The sequence below is a fragment of the Alosa sapidissima genome, chromosome 3 (genome assembly GCF_018492685.1).
Source record: "Alosa sapidissima isolate fAloSap1 chromosome 3, fAloSap1.pri, whole genome shotgun sequence".
Classification (NCBI taxonomy): domain Eukaryota; kingdom Metazoa; phylum Chordata; class Actinopteri; order Clupeiformes; family Clupeidae; genus Alosa; species Alosa sapidissima.
Genome location: NC_055959.1, coordinates 2,449,683 through 2,470,757, shown reverse-complemented (window position 1 = coordinate 2,470,757; position 21,075 = coordinate 2,449,683). Strand labels below are relative to the sequence as shown.

Genomic DNA, 21,075 nt, shown 5'->3' with positions numbered 1-21,075 from the left:
CTACAATATAAGTTTATATAAGTACTACAACAATATAAGTTTATAGTTTATATGAATTCCAAAATATGAAAAAGAAACCTATGACAACCATCACTTTCTCTCTCTCTCTCTCTCTCTGTGTGTGTGTGTGTGTGTGGAGGGTCAATCAAATTCTAGGATTGCCACTGATGTGAATGATCTCACAAATCATACAAACCAAATCAAATTTTAAAAAATCGCAATAGTATTGAAATCAAGATTCTTCACTTGCTATTGGTATTGAAACAATAATGTTGGTATCGTGACAACAGGAGTTGTGGATGTGTCCCCACCAAAGCTGAGACCAAACCTACGCCCTTGCCTGCATCACTGTATGAAACATTACAAAAACATGAAACATGACATAACATAGAACTGTAAATCGTCCGATCATCTAATATTATCAGATATCTAGGCTATATATAACATTTATTTTATATTTGGCCTGTTATGAAATCATGTATTGAACAATTTAGGCACAGCTCAGCTTTAAGAAACTCAAATAGCCTAGATGCATGCTTAGCATTTTGTGAAGGCTACTTTCACAAACTCTTAGTCAGCTGTCCTCTGATTTACCAATATCTAGGCGATATTTGTAACATTTATTTTGTATTTGGCCCGTTATGATAATCATGTGGAACAATTTAAACACATTGTAAAACTTAAAGCCCAAATTTGGAGACATCCATGTATGTCGAACTTTACTGCAAATTCAAAACTGGATTACTCTGGAACGGCTAACTGTACAGGGGACTGCTTTACACCTTTGTGTTCGGTAAGGTCTCCTGTTTATTCTGATATATGGTTTGTCATGTGTTCAAAGAAGGGTTCGTAAAGTATTCCACCGAGATGAATGGGTAGGGAGATCATGGGACGCAACCTTCAGTAGAATGTATGATTAAATTTAATTATATTATTTACTTTTCTCGCGAACCGTTCAACACAGCAATTATCGGCTAACATCGTTTAAAAGCTGAGAAAAAGCTCTTCATGTGATACTTGTGATGTCTGTGTGATGAATAGGCTACTTTGCGAGTAGTTCAACTGAGAATGGGTGAATTTGGACGCACTTTCTTTCTTGCGCTGTCACTTTCTCCACTGCGTAAAAGACTAAATTAATTGTATTTAGCACAGGCTAAATAAAAATCGCTATTAGTAGGACGCAAAGCAGAATATTGAAAGAAGGGGGCACAAAGGCCACCGTGGCCTGTAAACCTCTGATTTTCAAAGGGGCCTCACGGCCAACGCAAGGGGCTACGACGTGGCCGCCGTGAAATTCCTACCCTGCTTCTATTCCAGAGCTGTTCTATTCCATTCCAAAGTGTTCCATTTTATCCCAAAGTGTTCTATTCCATAACAAAGTGTTTATTGTCCAACATGTTGCCATGTTAGAACATTTTCTTTGATTGAAGGCAATGTCCTAATTATGTGTGATGTTTGTGTAAGATATATGTTGTGTGTGTGTGTATTGCCTTGGGTATGAAAGCTTTTGTGTATAGTGACTTGTTGGCCAGAGACACATGGGGTGGGAGGGGTACTGGAGAATGGAATTTGATCTCCTTTCCACTGCCTGAATGTACAGATCTGATAGCTGCTGGAGGCGATGCAGAAGTGTGTTGATATTTACTGTATGAAAAGTCCATGAATAAAATCCTGACAAAGGAGAGACTGGTGTCCTCCACATCTTGGTTTGTAAGCGAACTGCAACGGATCCAGACTCTCTCTCCAACCATAGTGGTGAGTTCTTCTGCAACAACTCTCTCCATGCATTTGCAGAGAATAGAGGTGAGTGCCACAGGTCTGAAATCGTTCAGGGCTTTGGCATGAGGCCTTTTGGGAACAGAAATGATGGTAGTCTCATTCCATTCATTTGAATAGGAAAATAGCTGCCCAAAAACAAGCGGGGAAAACATGGAAATGAAAGATAATCCTCAGGTCCTTAATCCTTCTGGGGGTCAGTTTGGGATATACAAGCTATGAACTAAAACCAGCCATATCTCTGGACTCATCGGGAAGGGGAAGGAAGTAACCTGGTGACTGGCAACGCCACATTTACAGTAATATTCAGAGGATGGCAGTGCATTTAAGTACATATCACCCCCTGTGGGGGCAGTGCCTGACTTAATTTTGGCATGTAAATGTGTAAATGCATATTTGCTCTTTAGGTGGATTTGTCTCATTTGGTTACAGGGAAATTCAGCAGAGTTGCCACAATTAAAATCATATTGGAAAACCACTTGTATTATATTCAGTGTGATGGCCATCATATCACATTGCAGGCAGATGGCAAGCCAGGAAATCTGACGCGCTGTTTGTCCAAAGGCTCTCACCGTAGAGGATGACACAGACATAGCCTGATTTCTCACATAGCTATCAGCAGCGGCCTGGAATGTCTGATATGTCTGCTCTCACCATGTGGTACAGGGAGAGCACCCAGCAATGATGACTACATCACATGAAATGAAAAAAAGCAACAGGCGCGAAAGCACATTGGAAAGTCATCGTGCATTCGAAATCAAAGCTTAAGATAAGCCTGTAGCGTGTATGTCACATGCTTTATCGTACTCCTCCCGGTAAGGTATGGACTTTGTGGTTGTGGCGAGAAAATTATAATAATAAAAAAAAGTAAGAAACACAGATAGTCCTCTGCATGAGTGCACACCACTGTGAGTGATTTACAGTCCTGGGAAATATGGGAGTGCTCTGGTCTATGGTTGTCCCCTACTCTAGAGCCCCCCCTGTCTGCTGAGCCCAACATATGAGGCCATGGTTGTCCCCCCCCCCGTCTTCTGAGCCTTACATAAGAGGCTACACGCTTCATTACATACCAAAGCACAACACGACTTCTCAATCTGCCACAGCGACATGTCCAGTGATGGCAAAATTAGGTCGCAAAAACCAAAAGACAAAAATAACGTTAACGTACGTGTGGTGTGGGTTGTTGCTACATCTCAAGCGAAGAGGCCAAGTGCTTGACCTTTCATGAGGGCTTTTGTGTTAATGCTGTGGGAATTTTTCCCGGTCTCGTTCTGAGGCACTGCGAATGTTTACTGCAACAAAAGGTGATGGGCTTTAATTACACACAACAAGCGTGCAGAATAGCAGCTCTGGCCTGGCAGGGAGAGAAGTGGACAAAGAAGTGTGTGTGTGTGTGTGTGTGCCAACTGTGTTGACTCATTAGGTGGTATAGCGAGAGGCCCTGGAGTGTTGGGGCCGGTGATGCCAACGCGGTTTGTCAGAGTCCCCCCGGAAGCCCACACAGAAACAAATGCCCTGGGGCTGGAGTCGGTGGTGGCAATGGTGGTGTTGAGGACTCCCAGGGACGCGGAGTGTTTGGAGTGGAGGAGGACAAGGGTGGACTTGTGTTAATTGATCACTATCATTGGATCGCAAACAAGCTCAAGTCATAGAGGATCAAAACACAGAGGTCAAACAGCAAGGAGTAAACACTGGGAGTGCGTGAGACAGTCAGCAGTCAGATCCTGAAGTGCACACACACAGCACAACACAGAAAGGCTTCAGGGTGTACCGTCTCTAGAGCCCACACACACACACACACACACACACACACACACACATCCTTATCAAAATACATCAGAAGAAAAAAAAAGCAACAAAACCCAAACATACACACACGCAGACAAGTAGATGCAAATACAAGGGAAAGCCTCAACAAACAGGGTAAAAATAGAATGGCATGAATTAATGACTTGCGTGTGTGTGTGCGCGCGTGCGTGTGTGTGTGTGCGTGGTGGCATAAGTGTATTATGCCACAAATAGTTCTGTACTCAGCATGCCACTATGTTGTGGCTTTGACCTCTAAAGACCTGTCTAAGATCTCTGATCATGTAACATGCCATTAACTTGATGAGGCTGTTCCTCTAAAACATCCTAACCCATTGAGTCCATACTACTCCCTGGATACTTTGACTGAATGAGCTCACCGTGATCTTTTTCTGCAGAAGAATGATTCATAACCAATCATAGCACAGAAATCATAGCATTGCAATACACCATATTCACAATAAAACTCACTGGTATGTGGCTTAGCTTGTTTTCGATAGATAGATAGATAGATAGATAGATAGATACTTTATTGATCCCCAAGGGGAAATTCAAGGGTCTCAGTAGCATACAGACATCACACACAACATGCACTTGCAGCAGAAATGGTAAACATAAGTATAAACATATAACTAAACTCCACTGTACAATAAAGACAGTAGAAGATAAGAAAACTAACAAAACTAAATACTAAATACACTATATAAATTAAATTAAGAAAGTCCAATGTGCTTGAGGGTGATCAAGCATAAGACGCTTGTAGTGACAGGGCCGGGACTGGTAAGGTGCTCAAGAGAGTGAGTGTCATGGTGAAGGTGCAAACAGTAGTCCAACATTAGTCCAACCATAGTCCAACAGTGCAAGAATAAGGTCTAGAGACCAGCATAAATAATATGGACAAATAGGAGAGTAAAGTATAATGTAGACAAGGTAATATAAAAAACTATGTCAGTGCAAGAACAGGTTGAGGTAATAGGGTTATAGCCATTCATTCATTCAGTATTGTAGCAGAATCCTGACCGCAGCCATTGATCATGTGTGCTAATATAGCATGAAAAACAGTGTAGCAGTAAAACAGTAGTGAAAACATTAGGCTGTGGACATTAGTAAAACAGTAGTAAAACAGTAGTAAAGCAGTAGTGGGCAGTCAGTACTCAAACATGGAGAGGGTGGAGAGGCAGACAGACTAAGCAGAGAAGTCTATCTCTCCTCTTCCCTTTAGAGAGGCATTGAACAGTTCAATGGCCCTGGGGACAAATGACTTCCTCAGCCTTTCAGTTGTGCATGGCAGTGAGCGAAGTCTCCAGCTGATCAAGCTCTTTTGCTTTTTGATAGTGCTGTAGAGTGGATGACATTCATTGTCCAAGATGTTGATCAGTTTGTTCAGGGTCCTTTTGTCAGATATTGAAGTGATGCACTCCAGTTCAGCTCCCACTACAGAGCCAGCCTTCCTTACCAGCCTGTCAAGTCGCTCAGCATCCTTCTTCTTTGTGCTTCCTCCCCAGCATACCACTGCATAGAAGAGGACGCTGGCCACAACAGACTGGTAGAACATCCTGAGGAGCTTGCTGCACACATTGAAGGACCGCAGCCTCCTCAGGAAGTACAGCCTGCTCTGTCCTTTCTTGTAGAGTGCATCAGTGTTGGCTGACCAGTCCAGTTTATTGTCCAGGTGGAGACCCAGATACTTGTAGGTGCTTACCACCTCCACATTGACCCCATCAATGGAGACTGGTAGCAGAGCGGGCTAAGACCTGTGGAAATTCACCACCATCTCCTTGGTCTTTGAAGTGTTGAGTTGAAGGTGATTGAGTTTGCACCAATGCACAAAATCCTCCACCAGGCTCCTGTACTCCTCCTCTTGCTCGTCCCTGATACACCCCACAATTGCAGTATCGTCAGAAAACTTCTGCATGTGACATGACTCAGTGTTGTAGCAGAAGTCAGATGTGTACAGGGTGAACAGGACTGGAGAGAGCACAGTTCCCTGTGGCGCTCCGGTGCTGCTGATCACAGTGTCAGAGAGACAGTTCTTCAGTCTGACGAACTGTGGTCGCTCGGTCAGGTAATCTGTAATCCAGGTTATCAGGTGAGCGTCCACACCCATCTGCAAGAGCTTGTCTCCCAGTCTGAGGGGTTGGATGGTGTTAAAAGCACTTGAGAAATCAAAGAACATGATTCTCACAGCACTTTTCCCCTTGTCTAGGTGAGAATGTGTCCTGTGTAAAAGATAAGTGATGGCATCGTCCACGCCCACTTTCTCCTGGTATGCAAACTGTAACGGGTCTAGTGCATGGCGTACCTGGGGTCTGAGCATACCTAAGACCAGCCGCTCCATTGTTTTCATCACATGTGATGTTAGAGCGACAGGCCTGAAGTCATTAAGCTCGCTGGGGTGTGGTGTCTTGGGGACGGGGGTGAGACATGATGTCTTCCACAGTGTTGGAACTTTTCCGAGACGTAGACTCCAGTTGAAGTTCAGCAGCACAGGCCTTGAGCAGCCTTGGACACAGTCTGTCAGGCCCGGCTGCCTGTTTTCGTCAGTCTATGTCTGTGTGCGTAGTGGCAAATTGTATTCTTAGAGTCCTTTAGTTCAATCCTTTTCCATCTAGATTATTCATTCTTGGAAGAGAGCCTTTTTAGCTTGATCAAGACAATTAATTAAACACCATCTCAAAATCATTTCTCAGATGAGATTAGATTATCCAATCATTGTCAGGCTAAACTCCCAAATCTCTTGGGAACATGGCAGATGCATATTGTGATTCTGTATGTGTTCCGTCTCTTTAACATGGGAAGCAGAGAGCAAAGATGGCTGTAGTCTGTCTATGTCGATGCACTGGCCGTGATGAAACCCCAGTGCTTCCAAATTAAGGAAGAATCGAAGACAAGCGGCTCCCTTCAATGTGTTTATGGGAAAAAGAACAGATTCCTTTTGTTGAGAGCAAGACAGAAGCCTTAAATGGGACCCAAAGTAAATAGGGGGATTAATACGGCTGCCTGGACGAGGCTATTTCAATGTTACACATACACTTTTTTTCAGAGTTCACACATTTACTCCTCATCCAAAAAGTCCATTCCGTGTATTAAGTAGACATAACAAATTGTGAGTTCATAAGTCAAAGTTCAGAACTTGGTGCAAGAGTCAGTGCTTTTCATGTCAATGTTGTCTAAAACATTGCTTAAAAACACTTTGTGAGTAAATATGTAGATGCTTTGTCTAGTCTTCCTTGATTTATATTGTGGGTGTTATTCCTGTGTTCTGTGATCTGTAAACAATATTTAATTAATGCTAAACAGTATGGTACATGGTTTGTTTTCCGTCTTTCCTCTTGTGATGTCAGCCTGAGCTCACAGCTGATGGTTGGTTTCCACAGTTACTGTACTGCGCATCTGTAGTGGTAAAATAAGAGGTGGGTAAACTATGAATTCTGTGATCACGGTAAGGTGGGCTGCACTATGTGAATAATAGAGTGTGATTTTTTAATGTTAAAAGTTGCAATTGGTGAATAAACTTTTTTGAGAGGTGGATAAACTTTAATAAGTGGTGGATAAACTCCATTTCTGAAATTTCAGGGGTGGATAAATTATGTTAGCCTCCACTACAGCTCTGTGCGCATCCTTCCGCCAGGTCTCAGTGCCAGTGGTCTCTGGTCTCAGTGCCAGTGGTAACTCGGACAAGCGTTCGCATAGGAGAACCTGATGGAGTCTCGACACCTGTAGTCAGTGATCCGGTAGAAGACAACAACTCACCCCTGGCACTCAAAGCCTCCTGTGTTGTTATGTAAGTGCATGGAGTTCAACTCAGGCTTCAGAGTTGGAATTACATGACATTTATCTTAGGAATGTTACTAGAAAACAGGTGTATTCTTTTACATCTTTTTTCCCTATTTAGAAAGAGAGAGAGAGAGAGAGAGAGAGAGAGAGAGAGAGAGAGAGAGAGAGAGAGTCCCTCTTAGCAGTTACCCATCTTGCCAAAAAGGCTAGTGTTACACTGATAAGTATGACAAAGGGAGTCTTCTTTACTCACGTGCCAAAGTTCATAACAAGCCTGTTCCGTCAAACACATTTAAAATAATTGCTGTCTGACATGTTTCAACAGTTGCTCAACTGCTGTCAAACAAAATATATATGTTTGTCTTTTAGTCCATAACAAGCCTTTTTAAGTACTGTTTTAATCAAACCTTGTGTTTATTAACTGTTCTCATGTATCATCTCATAAACTGAAATGAACTTCATTTTAATTATGGCTATTTTGGGTGATAGCACAGGCATGATGACAGCACATTATATTCTCAATGAACAGTTTGTTTTCTTCATTGTTTATTAGCATGTTGGTACCAATGATCACATTCATGAGATGCAAAGACATTTACATGTTTGTACATGACTTTATTCTCACCATGTTGACAAAATCAACACAAAACAGCACAGGAAGCGAAATGTCTATATACAGCAAAGTCTGTTTTTTCTTTGTTTCTCCATACAGCCTTATTAGATGCCATCAGTACAGGTCTGGGATCAGCTGAAATGTGACATACCCATACAAGGACTGCTAGAGTATAGTGGGGCCATTGAGGGCAGACTGTGGGAAAAGTCTGCAGCGTGCACAAGTTTGGCCACATGAAAGTGGCTCTCTCCATTATAACGTAATGTACAGCAGTGTCCATATTGGGAAAGGAATCCAAAGTCTGCGTTCCAGGCTCTGCATTAATTTGTTGTATTCAGGCGGCGGCCATTGTGTATGTGTAAACCAAAACGTGGCTACAGGGTACGCTGACTATATGCATTTTCACTACCTACAGGCGAATGTATAGAACACAACAATCCTATGGTTTGTGTACCCTGTAGCCATGTTTTGGTTTACAATGGCCGCCCCCTGAATAAGGCGAATTGTGCTGCTGTCTGGCCTTGTAGATATTTATCAACAGGGAAAGGGCATTCATCGACTGGTGAAAAGAGCAAAGGAGAAACATAGGAGAGAGAAAGACAGATAGTGTTGATTGTTCTGATTGGTGCGGTTCCTTGACAGATGCACTGGTGATGTAAATGCGCTAGGTTTGTTGTCTCGTCAATCCACCGGGCGTCATGCGTGCCAGAGGGCAAACAGAACGGCCGGATGCAAATTTGTCTGTTTTAGCACAGATTCTGTGAGACCGCGTGGAATGGGACCATGATCTGTCACGCCAGTCTAACAGGCTATTAGTAGTGGTTATGAGATATACTGATGTCAGAAAGGGAAGTGAGAACTTCAAGGGGAGAAGTTAAGGGCGGGTATAAAATGCATTGACTCACATTCAACCCCCTAGGCCTGAAAGGCATTTGGTGATGGCTTTATGTTTTTTTTTTTTAAATCAACAACAACAACAACAACAAAAATCTCATGATCCACTGATAATCCAGAGATATTACCAAAGTCTTGTGGTGGTCTGTCTCCTTGTTCATAAAAGTGTTACTCTTTTGAAGCCAACAATTAACACATACAATTACCAAGAGTGGCATGAACAAAACTCCCTATTACATGTCATCCATCTATGTCTATAGTGCCTTTAAGGCAGAGGAAAGCTAAAGCACTCAAACTGCACCTCTGAGATCCATGGGCAAGCTCAGGCTTGCTGGGCACGATCAATATTATCCTAGATCCGCTCTGTCACAACACAGGCCAGCAAGCAATAGGTATTCATATGGTCCCCATCACTGATCATTTATACACATCCAAATGCACACACACACATACACACACTCAAGCTTGCTCAGTTACTTCAAAACACAGATGAAGACACTAGCCCTAAATCTCCAACGGCATATGCAAATATCTACATATTTAACAAGTATAAATTAAGGTTGTGCAAATAGCCTTAGAGTAATTGGGAATCATTCTCCGTGCGTGTTTGGTGATGCGTTTCAGGAGGGGAGGAAGGCTGCTCCTCCTCCACTACATATGTTCATAAATAAGGGTCATTTCAGCTCAGAATGCTGCTGGGTTACCCTTCTGAAGACCTTTGACCTTGGTACTGTGTAACAGACTAGGCTCACAGAACAGCAACCACATCTCTCCACCAATCTACTTTTGATCAACTCACTACTGCGTCATTTGTTCAGCTGGATTTGACACAGTAGCCTCCCCTCTCCACTTCAACAGTAGGATTAAAAAAAAAAGAAAGAAATAATGCAGAAGCTCTTGTCAATCAAATATGCCCAACAATCTGCGCTCTGCCTCACCTGTGACCCGATGCAGACCTGACCAGATTGGCACCTGCATGACGCTCCTTTTAGAAGCTGGGATGGTGCCGCTCTTTACTCAGGCCTGTTCTACACCGCGTCCACAAGTGAAGTGCTCTTTTCATGGAGCGTAAAAATAGTTTTAGAAGATTAGTTTTATGCGCTGCTGTCACGTCTGGTGTAGCCAGTTCTATTGATTACAGATAACTGTTGCAGCTAACCTTGCAGCAGACGCTCCGTGAACAGAATGCTTCAGTTACATGTCTGGTGTAACCTCCCTGTCAGGAATGGGATGTGACAAGCTTTCCCACCGAGGCTGTGACCCCAACTCTAGGCGGGCGGGGCCAGGCTAATGCACGAGAGCCCTGACTATTTTTTCTTTCGAGCCTGACTGCTTGGCAAGCACGGTCACCGGTCACGCGTGTTTGCTGTGACGGTCACCGGTCACACGTGTTTGCTGTGACGGTCATCGGTCACACGTGTTTGCTGTGACGGTCATCGGTCACGCGTGTTTGCTGTTACTTCTGTTTTAGCCCCCTGTGGCCTCACACTATTGAGGATCACTGCGATCATTGATGAAATGTGTGCTTGAACTACTACATTTGATCGCACATGAGAGAAAGAGAAACATATCAGACACAAAAAAAATTATAGCACAACACTGCTTGGAGAGCCAGGGATTTGGGTCTGTGTGTGTTCTGGTCTTCTGGATGCATTTGGCATGTCCTATAGTGTTTGTGTGTGGGTAGCCAGGTGCGTTTTTAGATAGGGGTCTGCTTTTGTTTTCACAATAGCAAAAACATACCCCTGGGCTTTTGTCCAGAGCAAATAAAGGCACACATTCAGCATTACTGGCTCAGACCTCCCTCCCCCACTCCACATACGGTGTCAAAACCTCCTCACACAGCGCATACAATACAGCAACAATAAACAGTATATTACAAAATAGAAATGTCCCAGCAATTCATATAGCTAGTCTAAATCAAATGATCCCAGCCAAGCCCCAACCCCTCAAGTGATGGCAATTGATAAGGATGAAAGGAAAGGGGACGACGTGTTAACACTGATTTGTTCGGCCACTCTGGACACACACACTTGAAAGAACATTCTAGGGACTCTTTGCTATGGGGACAGAAAACAGCTGCCGGGGAGATCTGTCAGTCCAGTCCAGTGTCCAGTGCAGTTTCAGTTCAGCACCAAAAGCGTGTGCATGACAGTGGTAACGGTGGTGGTGGGGACCAGAGACCAGAGGTATTAGCAAGTTAGTCCTCTGGCCTGTTCAACTCCACTGCCATCATGTCTCCATCCATCCATTCAAAAATGATCTTTTCAGGCAGGTCTTTTGAGAGCGTCCTCTTCTGTTTTGTTGTCGTTTGTTTTCCCCCTGTTTTGGTGTGTGTTTCTGAACTGTTGATGCATGTTTTAAAATCACTACTACAGCAAGTTGATGAAACATCTACATGTAATGTCACAGGTTTTTTTTTTATAGCTGCAACCATGTTGTCCACATAAGATTTGTTTCTTGATACTGTCAATTATTTTACAGCTTATTTTTTTCAGTCTTCCGCTCTACATTTATATAAATGTGGTAAATGCAGCAGATTCGGACAGCGTCTATTCTGAACAAGCCAGAAGTGTCTGGAGCACGTAACATCTTGGGATGCAAGGATTAACATTCGATGGACACCACTGGACACCAGTGGCCCTGTTCCTCCTGTGAAGACGTGGAGTTGGTAGAGCTTCCTCGGTGCTCTCAAACACACACCCTAATACACAAACACACGCACGCACACACACACACACTCACACACCCTCATACACACAAACACACGTGCACACACACACACACACACACACACACACACACCCTCATACACACAAACACATGCACACACACACACACACACACACCCTCATACACACAAACACAGGCACACACACACACACACACACACACACACACACACACACACACACACACACACATCAACACGCTCGCTTGTGTGTTAGGGGCAACTTGCTCGACCCCTCAGCTCCATCCTCCAGTCACACCCACGGCTGCCTTGGGGCTGGAAGGGAGTTGGAGGAGGTGTGCTTGTGTGATGGTCGAGTAAGCGGTGCAGGTGGACACCCTGCAGATCGCACTACAGGAACACACTTCACCATCCCTCTCTCCTCCCTCACCCCCTCCCCCTCTCAGAGGTTGCTCTCTCTGCTCCCTAGTGGAGGCTCGTGGCACTGCGCCTTGTCCACCAACAGGATATCGTCCTGCAGTGTGCTCTCGCAGACGGTGCGGTCGAAGAGCGATGGCGCCCCTCCTCCAGCCATCCGGCGGTCCATGCCGTTCTGGCAGCCCACCAGCGTGTGCTTCTCCTCGGGCCTGCCGGTCAGCATAGTGCTAGTGGCTGAGGTGGAGATGTTGGTGGTGGTGGTGGTCACGTCGGGGAAGTGCAGGGGCAGCATGGAGGGCTGGGTGACCAGGCTGCCTCCGCGCAGGTGCACCGTGTGGCTGTACGTGTGGCGGTACTCCTCCTCGATGTTCCGGCCCAGCTTCCAGCGCTTCCACTTCTTCAGGATCTCCGACTGCACCTGAGGGCCAGCATTCATGGGGCAGATTGTGTGTTTTAGGACAAGCACTGGGATATTCTCACAATCCACACAACAGATGAGATGATTGATCCTCTGTGAGCTCACGGATGTGTGTGTGAGTCAAACTTAAATATACAACAGGAAACCTCCAGAAACAGGGCATGTCTGAAAGTGACATCATCTTTGGGATAAAGTGTGAGCATGTGTATGGCAAGGGACTCACTCACCTCTTTGTTGACAAAGCAGTATAATATGGCCACAAGTAGACCCTGTGGACACATCAAAGTGTACATGTTAGCAGCACAATGACATTATTATGATACAGGATAATTTCTAACACTACCATGGAGTGCAAATAGCATCAGTGTGGCACAGCAGGAGAGAGGAAGTGATGTCAGGAGAGAGGGAGCAATTGAAGTGTGTCAAAGCTGAAGAGTGCTTGCACATAAAAAATAAACTGATCCAAAACTACTTCAAGAATCTCCATTGAATGCTGCTGTTCAATATTTTAACACTTTCAAACTATTGCCCTGCTATTGCTTTTATATTACCTTGTGTGTTTTAGGTTTTCTTTTTATGCTTTTGTTTATGTAAATCACTTTGAATGACCTCTGTGTATGAAAAGCGCTATATAAAAAAACTTGACTTGACTTGACTTGACAAAACCCCTTGCTTACCCTTGAAAGCACTCTGAAACTGACTAAACCGAAAAACCTGACCAGCAGGACAGAAACGACATTAACACAGCAAGAGCTAGTCTGGCCTCAATAATATGTAGGATAGTAGACTAGGTCAAATTGAAGGAATATTGCTTGAATTCTTCTGCATCTTTTACATCAAACACTAGAGAGCTAAGCTGTGCAGATGGATGTCTAACACATCACATCAAGCCTGATGGAATTGGAGGAACAGTCATTCCCCCACTCTCACTCATCCTGTGCATGAACTCGTCTTCATTGTGGCAATTCTACTCCTGGGATGATGGAAGCTCGACACATTCCATCTGAGCTCCTCTTCAATTCTGCTGCCTATTACTTGGGAAATGAGTCAGGCAAGTCGTGGTGTGTAGTTTTTTTTAGGCTTAATTAGTCCTGACACAATAAAAAAGAATGAATCCGCACCTCGTCTTCTTGTCTGAGCGCAGTGAAAGGGCACGATGAGGAGATCGACCCCCTCGAGCCACATCTTTTTACAGCTCATTGAGCTCGAGCATATGGGGCTGCTTCTTTTTTTAAAAACGACATACTGTCTGCGATTATGACAGCTTTGAACCCTACGTAACCCTGAACTTAGGGATACACGATATTGGATGTCTGCCAATATTCAATGTTTTACCCGATTGACAATATTGATACTGATATATACACATCTTTTTTATTTCCTTTAAGGGTCTCTCATGTACTAGAATAAACTATTCCTCTTATTTTGATAAGGCCTAGTTGTTGCAGATACAGGCATAAAGAGTCATTCACTCTACCCTAAATTAATATAGACACTCTCTTGTGAAAGATAAGCAAATCATTGCAACACAGTGTAGATATAAAGTCTGCAATATGACGTGACATTTTCAAATAAATAATAGATCTCATCCTATTTGATAAAATTTGTATGATGTTTTTTCTGAAACCCTAATAGGTCGTGCTTATTATAGTCTTTATCTGACAGAAATGTTCATACCTGCAAATACGATGATACAATTATTAAGCTGTTAACTACTGACACCAATGTCCTACTGACGATATCTTGCATGCTCACTATGAGACTAGACTTGGTGGACATGGGCATGTGGGAGATTACGTAAGATGGTGGTGATGGTAGCAGTGAGGTGTTGATAGTCACCGCCTGACCTGGAAGGAGCTGAACAAGAGGTCGATGAAGAGTTTGGTGAGGCGCAGTCCTAAGGCGCGATCTGAGGTAGACTCGTCGGTGACGAAAGAGAACAGGACTGGATGGATGCCAAGGAGGGGGATGAGGGTGAGGGTGGACTTAGCCAGTCTGTGGATGAGAGAGGTGTTACAGTCCAGTTATTCAAAAAGCAAACAATTAAAGAAATACACACATACTTCTATGAGTATAAATTACTACATACATTTCTGAATGTAAATAAGACAACATTATATGGAATAGCATGACAAATATGAAATAACAATATTTTTGTGTAGCATTTAAGAATGGCCCTTACCGAAACTTGTAGTCTGAATATCTCATTTGGTGTGCTCTCAGTTTAGATACGAGGATCTTAATGATGTGGATGAATATGAAGAAGTTAATCTGGAGAGAGTAAAGCAAACACAGTCAGACAAAACAGCTTTAGGCATGCTTTCCTGGTGAAGTATGGTGGTGAAGTCAAAATGTTTTGCAAGTGTGCAATTAAAATATGCCATTAGTAAAATGTTTTTCTTTTTACACCACATTCCCATCTGTCCCTAAAATAGTGCTGCAGGGGTGGTAATAGTGAACAGTGATTCCGTAGGATACGTGTTGAGAATGCAGGAACTGAGCTGTGCACTGAGAGGCATCTCAAACACAGGAATTCCTGTGTGATAGGACCTATCAAGATGACCATGGAAAGCATGCGTTACGTAAGGCCTTCACAAGAGGCCGATGTTGATCACCCTGTGAGTGACTTTGTGACTCAGAGTCTGGAGGGAAGCTCTGCTTCCTCGAACCAGCAGTGTCTGTCTCACTGTGCTACTCCAAACTAGAATCACCTCAACCCCAAACGGAGGAAGTGGAAGACATAACTGGGCTTCGATTTGTATACTTCTGTACTTACCATACCTAATGTTCCACTCATATTAGGTATTGTCAGTACAGACGTATGAGAATTGGAACACAGTCATACAGTGATCTTGATTTAGTGCACTCACAACCTACTTTCCACAGGCAATCCATTATGGAGATCTTTTTAATAATGTATTGGATGCTAATGCGAGGGGCAAGCACCAGCTAACTAAGTGTGACGGAGTGAAACAGGGTATAGAGGTTGAGGGTAAGTACTTGAGCAGATCTCTGGGCACCTTCCTACAGTTCAGCTTTAAACACATTATAAACACAACACTCACAGTCATCATCAGAAAGAGAGAGAGAGAGAGAGAGAGAGACATTAAAAAGGCTTGTAAGGAAAGGATTGAGAGGAGAGAAGCAGAAAAGAGAAGAGAAGAGAAGAAAGGAGAGTATCTCCTGTCTCTCACCAGCACTGAGAGAAGTATGGGCGAGCGTATGATCCACCAGTACTCCATGTTTATGTTCTGCTCCCAGCACCTGAAACAAGCAATGATGCAGAGTGTCAACACATTAAAGAGACTCTTTGATTGGATATTTTCTCACATGGTTTGTATAAATGGGTCCACTAACTGTTAAATGGGTCCACTAACCATCCATCCAATTCCGAATAGGAAACAGAGCAGAAGTTTCCCAAACAGAGTAGAAGTTTCCCAAAATGTCTCAAACCACAGCTCCTTCTTCTAAATGTTTTGAGGTCTTCCTCCTGCTCTTACTCCTCAATGTCTCTATCCTACTCTCCCTCCCTCCCTCTCTCTCTCTCTCTTCCTCTCTCCCTCTCTCTCTTTCCCTCTTTCTCTCTTGCTTTATCTCTCTCTGGTAATGGACTCATATTTGTTAAAGTAGCACAAAGTGTGTGGGCAGTCAAGGAGCCTTAATCTGTGTCCACAGGGCCAAGGATCAGACAAAAGCTATGTCATCCAGGGTCAAATTATGAACAAGGAAGAAAAAAGAGCAAGAGGAGAAGCAGCCAGGTTAGCTGGTTGAGGTAGCACACGAGGAAGACTACTCGCTGCTGGGGATGGGGCTGCCTGAGGAAGACCAATAAGCAATGCCTTGGTACAAAATAGACGATCAGCTAAGGTGTATTTGGATTTGTTTGTTGTTCTTGAAAGTCCTTTTTTATTATCATGTACATTTCAACAGTTCTAGGTGTCAGTCCAGTAAAGTCCATAACAGGTGCTGAGGCTTCAGCTACTGTTGGTAAAATGACCAACATTAGCCATGAGATGCTTGCTGAAGGCATTAGTATTGTCCTCTCTTATCTGCTGTTCTTATTCATCCTGTTAGTTTTGTGATGCTTTGTGTGTGTTTTCTGTGTTGATGTGTTTGCCTCTGAAAAGACCCTGGGGACTCTATGCCACAGAGATTGAGGTGCAGAGATACAGTGTAATGCAGCAGGCCAGGCGGGGACATACGCCTGTCCTGATATGAGCCCCGCACAGGAAAAGAGATTACGGGTCGCAAACGGCGACAATTGTGGGATGAAACAAAGTGTTGAGCGCTAAGCTCTGCCCTAGCTGTAGTCGGAGGCGTGTAGGCTATACTACCCCACTCTATTCCACTACCAGGAGTATCACTTGAGCACTAAGCTCTGCCTTAGCTACAGTCGGAGGCATGTATTTCACTCTATTCCACTACCAGGCATAACATTTGCTAGGAGGCCTAAGGATCAGTCTCACGCCAACAAGTGTAATTTGCCACTTCACCAAACTGGCCCAAGCGTGGCCACACTCACACCCACTCTAGTCAATTCATATATTGTCCAATCTGCCGGAGTGCAGGTTAAGAGCGCATACGGAACATGTCACACTTTAGAGTGCTGCCCAGTTGACCGCGGCACCCTTTTAAAAAAGCTGAAATGCCATTGTGCTGTGACCTTATAAGGCAGAGGGTTCCGGAATGTCTTTTCTGGAATATGAGAATTTGACAGTAACAGCTGAGAGGAGAATAAACCCTTGTGGGCACTCGTGCCAAGAAAAATGTTCACAGGTCGATAAATATGTCCGTGTCAGCTGCAATGGCCTGTTCAATAGACTAAATGACATCTTGGGAAGGCCAGACAAGACAGTTAAGTGAGGAACACTTACTCCTCATTCTCATACAGATACTTCACAATCACCCATGGAAACACGAAGATCAGAGGGATGCCTGTCAGCAACAGAGAAAAGCAACATGGCACAGATTAGTCACCTAATCTATTATTACTACTACAACTAATATTACTACTACTGTTACTTCTACTACTACTACTACTACTACTACTGCTACTACTACTACTACTACTACTACTACAACTGTTACTTCTACTACTACTACTACTGCTACTTCTACCACTACTAATACTACTACTACTTCTACTACAACTATTATTATTATTATTAATAATAATAATAATAATAATAATACATTCATATACTTCTTTGAATTGCCAAATGCAGTTCTCTAGGGTGGTCTTAACAAACAAATGAATACAATATCACTTATATCAAAATTAAAATAAACTTTAAATAAGCTGGACATTTAATTAATTTGATCAATAACATGAAAAGGAAGGGGAATTTCTTTCCATCCTTCACTATCCTGCTCACCCCAGCCAATGCACAGGTAGACACCGAAGTAGTTCCTCTCAGTGAGCACCGTGACTACCAGCAGATTGTGCAGGTAGATCCCCTCTACCAGGAGCCAACAGCTGTTAGCCGTGATGCTGTACTGCATCATCACCACGGCAACCCGACAACCAACCGCTGTCTGAAACATGAGCATGGCACAAACATACATGTTACAGGCTACACACTCTTCAACACACTTTAGAAGCAGAGAATAAGAAAGAGTAGAATGAAAATCTTCTGCTAATAGAATTTCCAACCACGAACCTTAAGGGCCTGTGTCAACCAATCACATTTTTTGCGCCGACGGCGGCTATTTTCTATACAAATCCCATGAAGTTCAGTGTTCACAGCGTTCAGCGCCCTCGGCAGAAAAGAGCCCTCGCCGCTGACCATTTTTTTCCGCAGCGCTCAGAGCGCTGAACGTTTAAATTTGTTCAACCAACCGACCAATCAGAACTTAGCAACAATAAACACTTGACTGAAGCGCTCTAAAATTGAGGTTGAAGGCGCTGTCAGCGCAAACATTGGTTGGTTGATTGGTGGACACGGGCCCTAATGATGCTCATTTGGTATCCTATTTCCAGGTTTGACTTGAAATTTAATGAGGGTGCACACTTGCGGGCACATGTAATCCAATTACCATCAGATTCAAGGCTCACTTGGAATGATAATCACTCATATAAACACGTTGATTGGCATAAACTGCCTGAAATCTGATTGAACAGCCATGTAGACACTGAGGGCCAGATGTACGTACATTTGCGAACATAGCGTTATCAGCGCCATGGACACACCGCAGATTACGAACGCTGTCAGACCCAAGTTTCCGTTGTATTTATCAATCGTTCAATCCTTAGTGTAAACTGCGCCTTTCTCTGCTTTTCTCCGCCCATAAACGCAACGTCCACAACGTTTATGAACGTCCACAACTGAATGGCAGCGCCTACATACAACCGCAGTTGAATGAAGTTAACTGATGACAACATTAAAAAGAATCAAACGTTTAGCAATCATGAAATAATACCATACATGATGAGATGTAAACAAGCAGGGAGATAATGAAGATCAGTAGTTCTACTCAAACTACTTGTGCACGTAGGCTATGGAAGATTGGTCAAATCTAGCAAGTAGGAAATGACATGAAAGTGAAAGTAAGACATTCGAAAGGCCAACGAAAGTTAAGGTTGCTTTTGGTAGTACAAATACTTTCACCACAAAAACTGGTGCTCTAAATAGTGATTCTGTTGTCTTTGAAAGGTTCTCTTATTGACGCATTGAACTGCAATTTGGATAAACACCTGCTTTTACAAGGCGGAAGTATTTAGGCGCAGAATAGACGTGCGCTTTCAGGAGCAGTCTTAGTACATACCGCGGAATACATAATTAGGCGCTCTTTACTCTTCCCCTCCCATCTTTTTATGCTAAACTCCCACTTTCCCCTGGATCCTCCCATGAATGCATATGCATGACATGACAAACGTAATCTGCCACTTTCAGCTCCCGTGACAGGCAGATTTTACACGCACATTGCGAAATAAATACGCCTGAAGTGGGTGCAAAAGCGTTAGTACATCTGGCCCTCAATCAGATGCCACAATACACTCCTAGTGTGATTATGTTTAAGTAGCCAAAGCAATTATGATGCCATCTACGAAGATCTAAAACCTATCTATTATTCCACTCTTTGTAATTCAATGGCAGGACTCTACAGTGAGGGTTAACATTAAAATGCAAGTGTTAGGATCAGGGTTACGGTTTAGTCTGGGTCTCTCTGTCAGGGTCAACTGACCTCGTTAGTGACCAGCCAGTCCACTTCGTAATCAGTGTTGATGTCTTGGCCGATGTGGAGGAATGGCCTCTCAATAAAGGCATCTTTGATAAGGATGGACATCGCTCTCAGGATGAAGGAAGCAAAAAGGTTCATGTGAATGTTGTTCCTGGTGCAGTGAAGCTTCCTGTGCACAAAGCCCAATGAAAAATGTGCAGAAAGAAAACAGCTTTGTTCATCTGCTAATTAAAGGGGAACAATGCAACATTTTCAACCAGCCTTGCAAGATCTGCACTAGCGTCCCGTCAAATTGTGAATCAGGAAGTCTTGTGAGAAGTGAGAACGAGCGAGAAACACAAAATGCTTTAGAGCAATTCGACATACACACGCCGCCCTCAAGAATCGGTTAGCCATGCCAGCTAGCTATAAGAACAAGCAGCGATGGCTTCATTTTTTAGATGTACACTACCACAATCCAGCTGAGATTAGTTGCATTGTTTTTTTGTTTTTTTTATCAAACTACAGCTCTTTTGGATAAGTTGCATTGGACTCATTGGGCTTCTACATACTCGACGCACCCGACCGGTAGCGCGACACCGTGACGTCAAAATGACGTAGATCTTGCTGGCATGCCAGGATTTTAGCCAGGTAGCGCGAGGTAGCGCACCACTCATTTTTTTTCAGACGAGCGCGACAAAGCGGAAACAGGAAGATGGACTAGTTCGAGGGCAAGCGAGAGTTGCAGTGTTTTGTTACAGTCGTGAATTTTTAATAGTTTGCTGGATAAGTTAACAAAGTTACCAGCGAGAGTTACAACACATGGAATTAAGAGGAAAGAATAGAAACGATTTATTTTCAAACAAAGGATATCTATTAAGGCCTGAACAAAATCTCTTTCCACTTCAGGAAATTACACAAACTCATCCAGCTGCTAGCTAGCTAGCCAGCTAACTAAACTGTTTAAATTATTAAAATTTCCCTCGGGATGACTAAAGTATCTATCTATATATCCATCTATCTATCTACCTGTGCGCACACCTTGGAAACTAGATGATAATGATGGTGGTAGTTGTGAATAGTAGCAGAGCCCGTCTACGGAGAGCCTTGGCACTTCCTATTAAGCCTCATTGTATCGACATTGGTTGCAGTTCCATTAGAATTCCACTGGGGGGGATCGCGGGTGAGTGCAGGTTGAATGGGGGTCTATGGAGCTAGACGGCTAAATGTATCTCTTTCACCTGCTTGTCGTAGAAGAATCGTAGATTTTATTGTAGTTTATGCAAGTTCAATATAGATTTTAGATCTAAAGTTGAATGAACGAGTACTTATGTCCTTTTCATTTCTTACAGGTTGGGTCGTTGTTGCCCATATCACGCTAGCATTGTGCTAATGAATGACATCATTGACATATTTGAAAGGCTTTTTAGAAGACTTACGTGACTTCAAAAAATATAACAATCAACAGTGTGTATTTTCTTTGCCTCTCCTAGCAAATGCAACATTCAAATTACTACTCAA

The 21,075-nt window shown here is 43.4% G+C and overlaps 1 protein-coding gene across 2 annotated transcripts in view; it reads right to left on the bottom strand.

Moving 5' to 3' along the window:
• Nucleotides 1-11,674: 11,674 nt before the first annotated feature.
• gcgra (glucagon receptor a) overlaps nucleotides 11,675-21,075 on the bottom strand; it is a 51,771-nt gene continuing 42,370 nt past the window's right edge. For both annotated transcript variants that reach the window (XM_042087049.1, XM_042087050.1), the window contains exons 7-14: nucleotides 19,579-19,744; nucleotides 17,769-17,928; nucleotides 17,268-17,328; nucleotides 15,588-15,657; nucleotides 14,576-14,664; nucleotides 14,241-14,388; nucleotides 12,621-12,662; nucleotides 11,675-12,393 (exon numbers count right to left, since the gene is read on the bottom strand). In XM_042087049.1, the coding sequence (XP_041942983.1) occupies nucleotides 12,001-12,393; nucleotides 12,621-12,662; nucleotides 14,241-14,388; nucleotides 14,576-14,664; nucleotides 15,588-15,657; nucleotides 17,268-17,328; nucleotides 17,769-17,928; nucleotides 19,579-19,744 (1,129 nt within the window). In that variant the 3' untranslated portion in view covers nucleotides 11,675-12,000. The remainder of the gene's footprint in view (nucleotides 12,394-12,620; nucleotides 12,663-14,240; nucleotides 14,389-14,575; nucleotides 14,665-15,587; nucleotides 15,658-17,267; nucleotides 17,329-17,768; nucleotides 17,929-19,578; nucleotides 19,745-21,075) is intronic.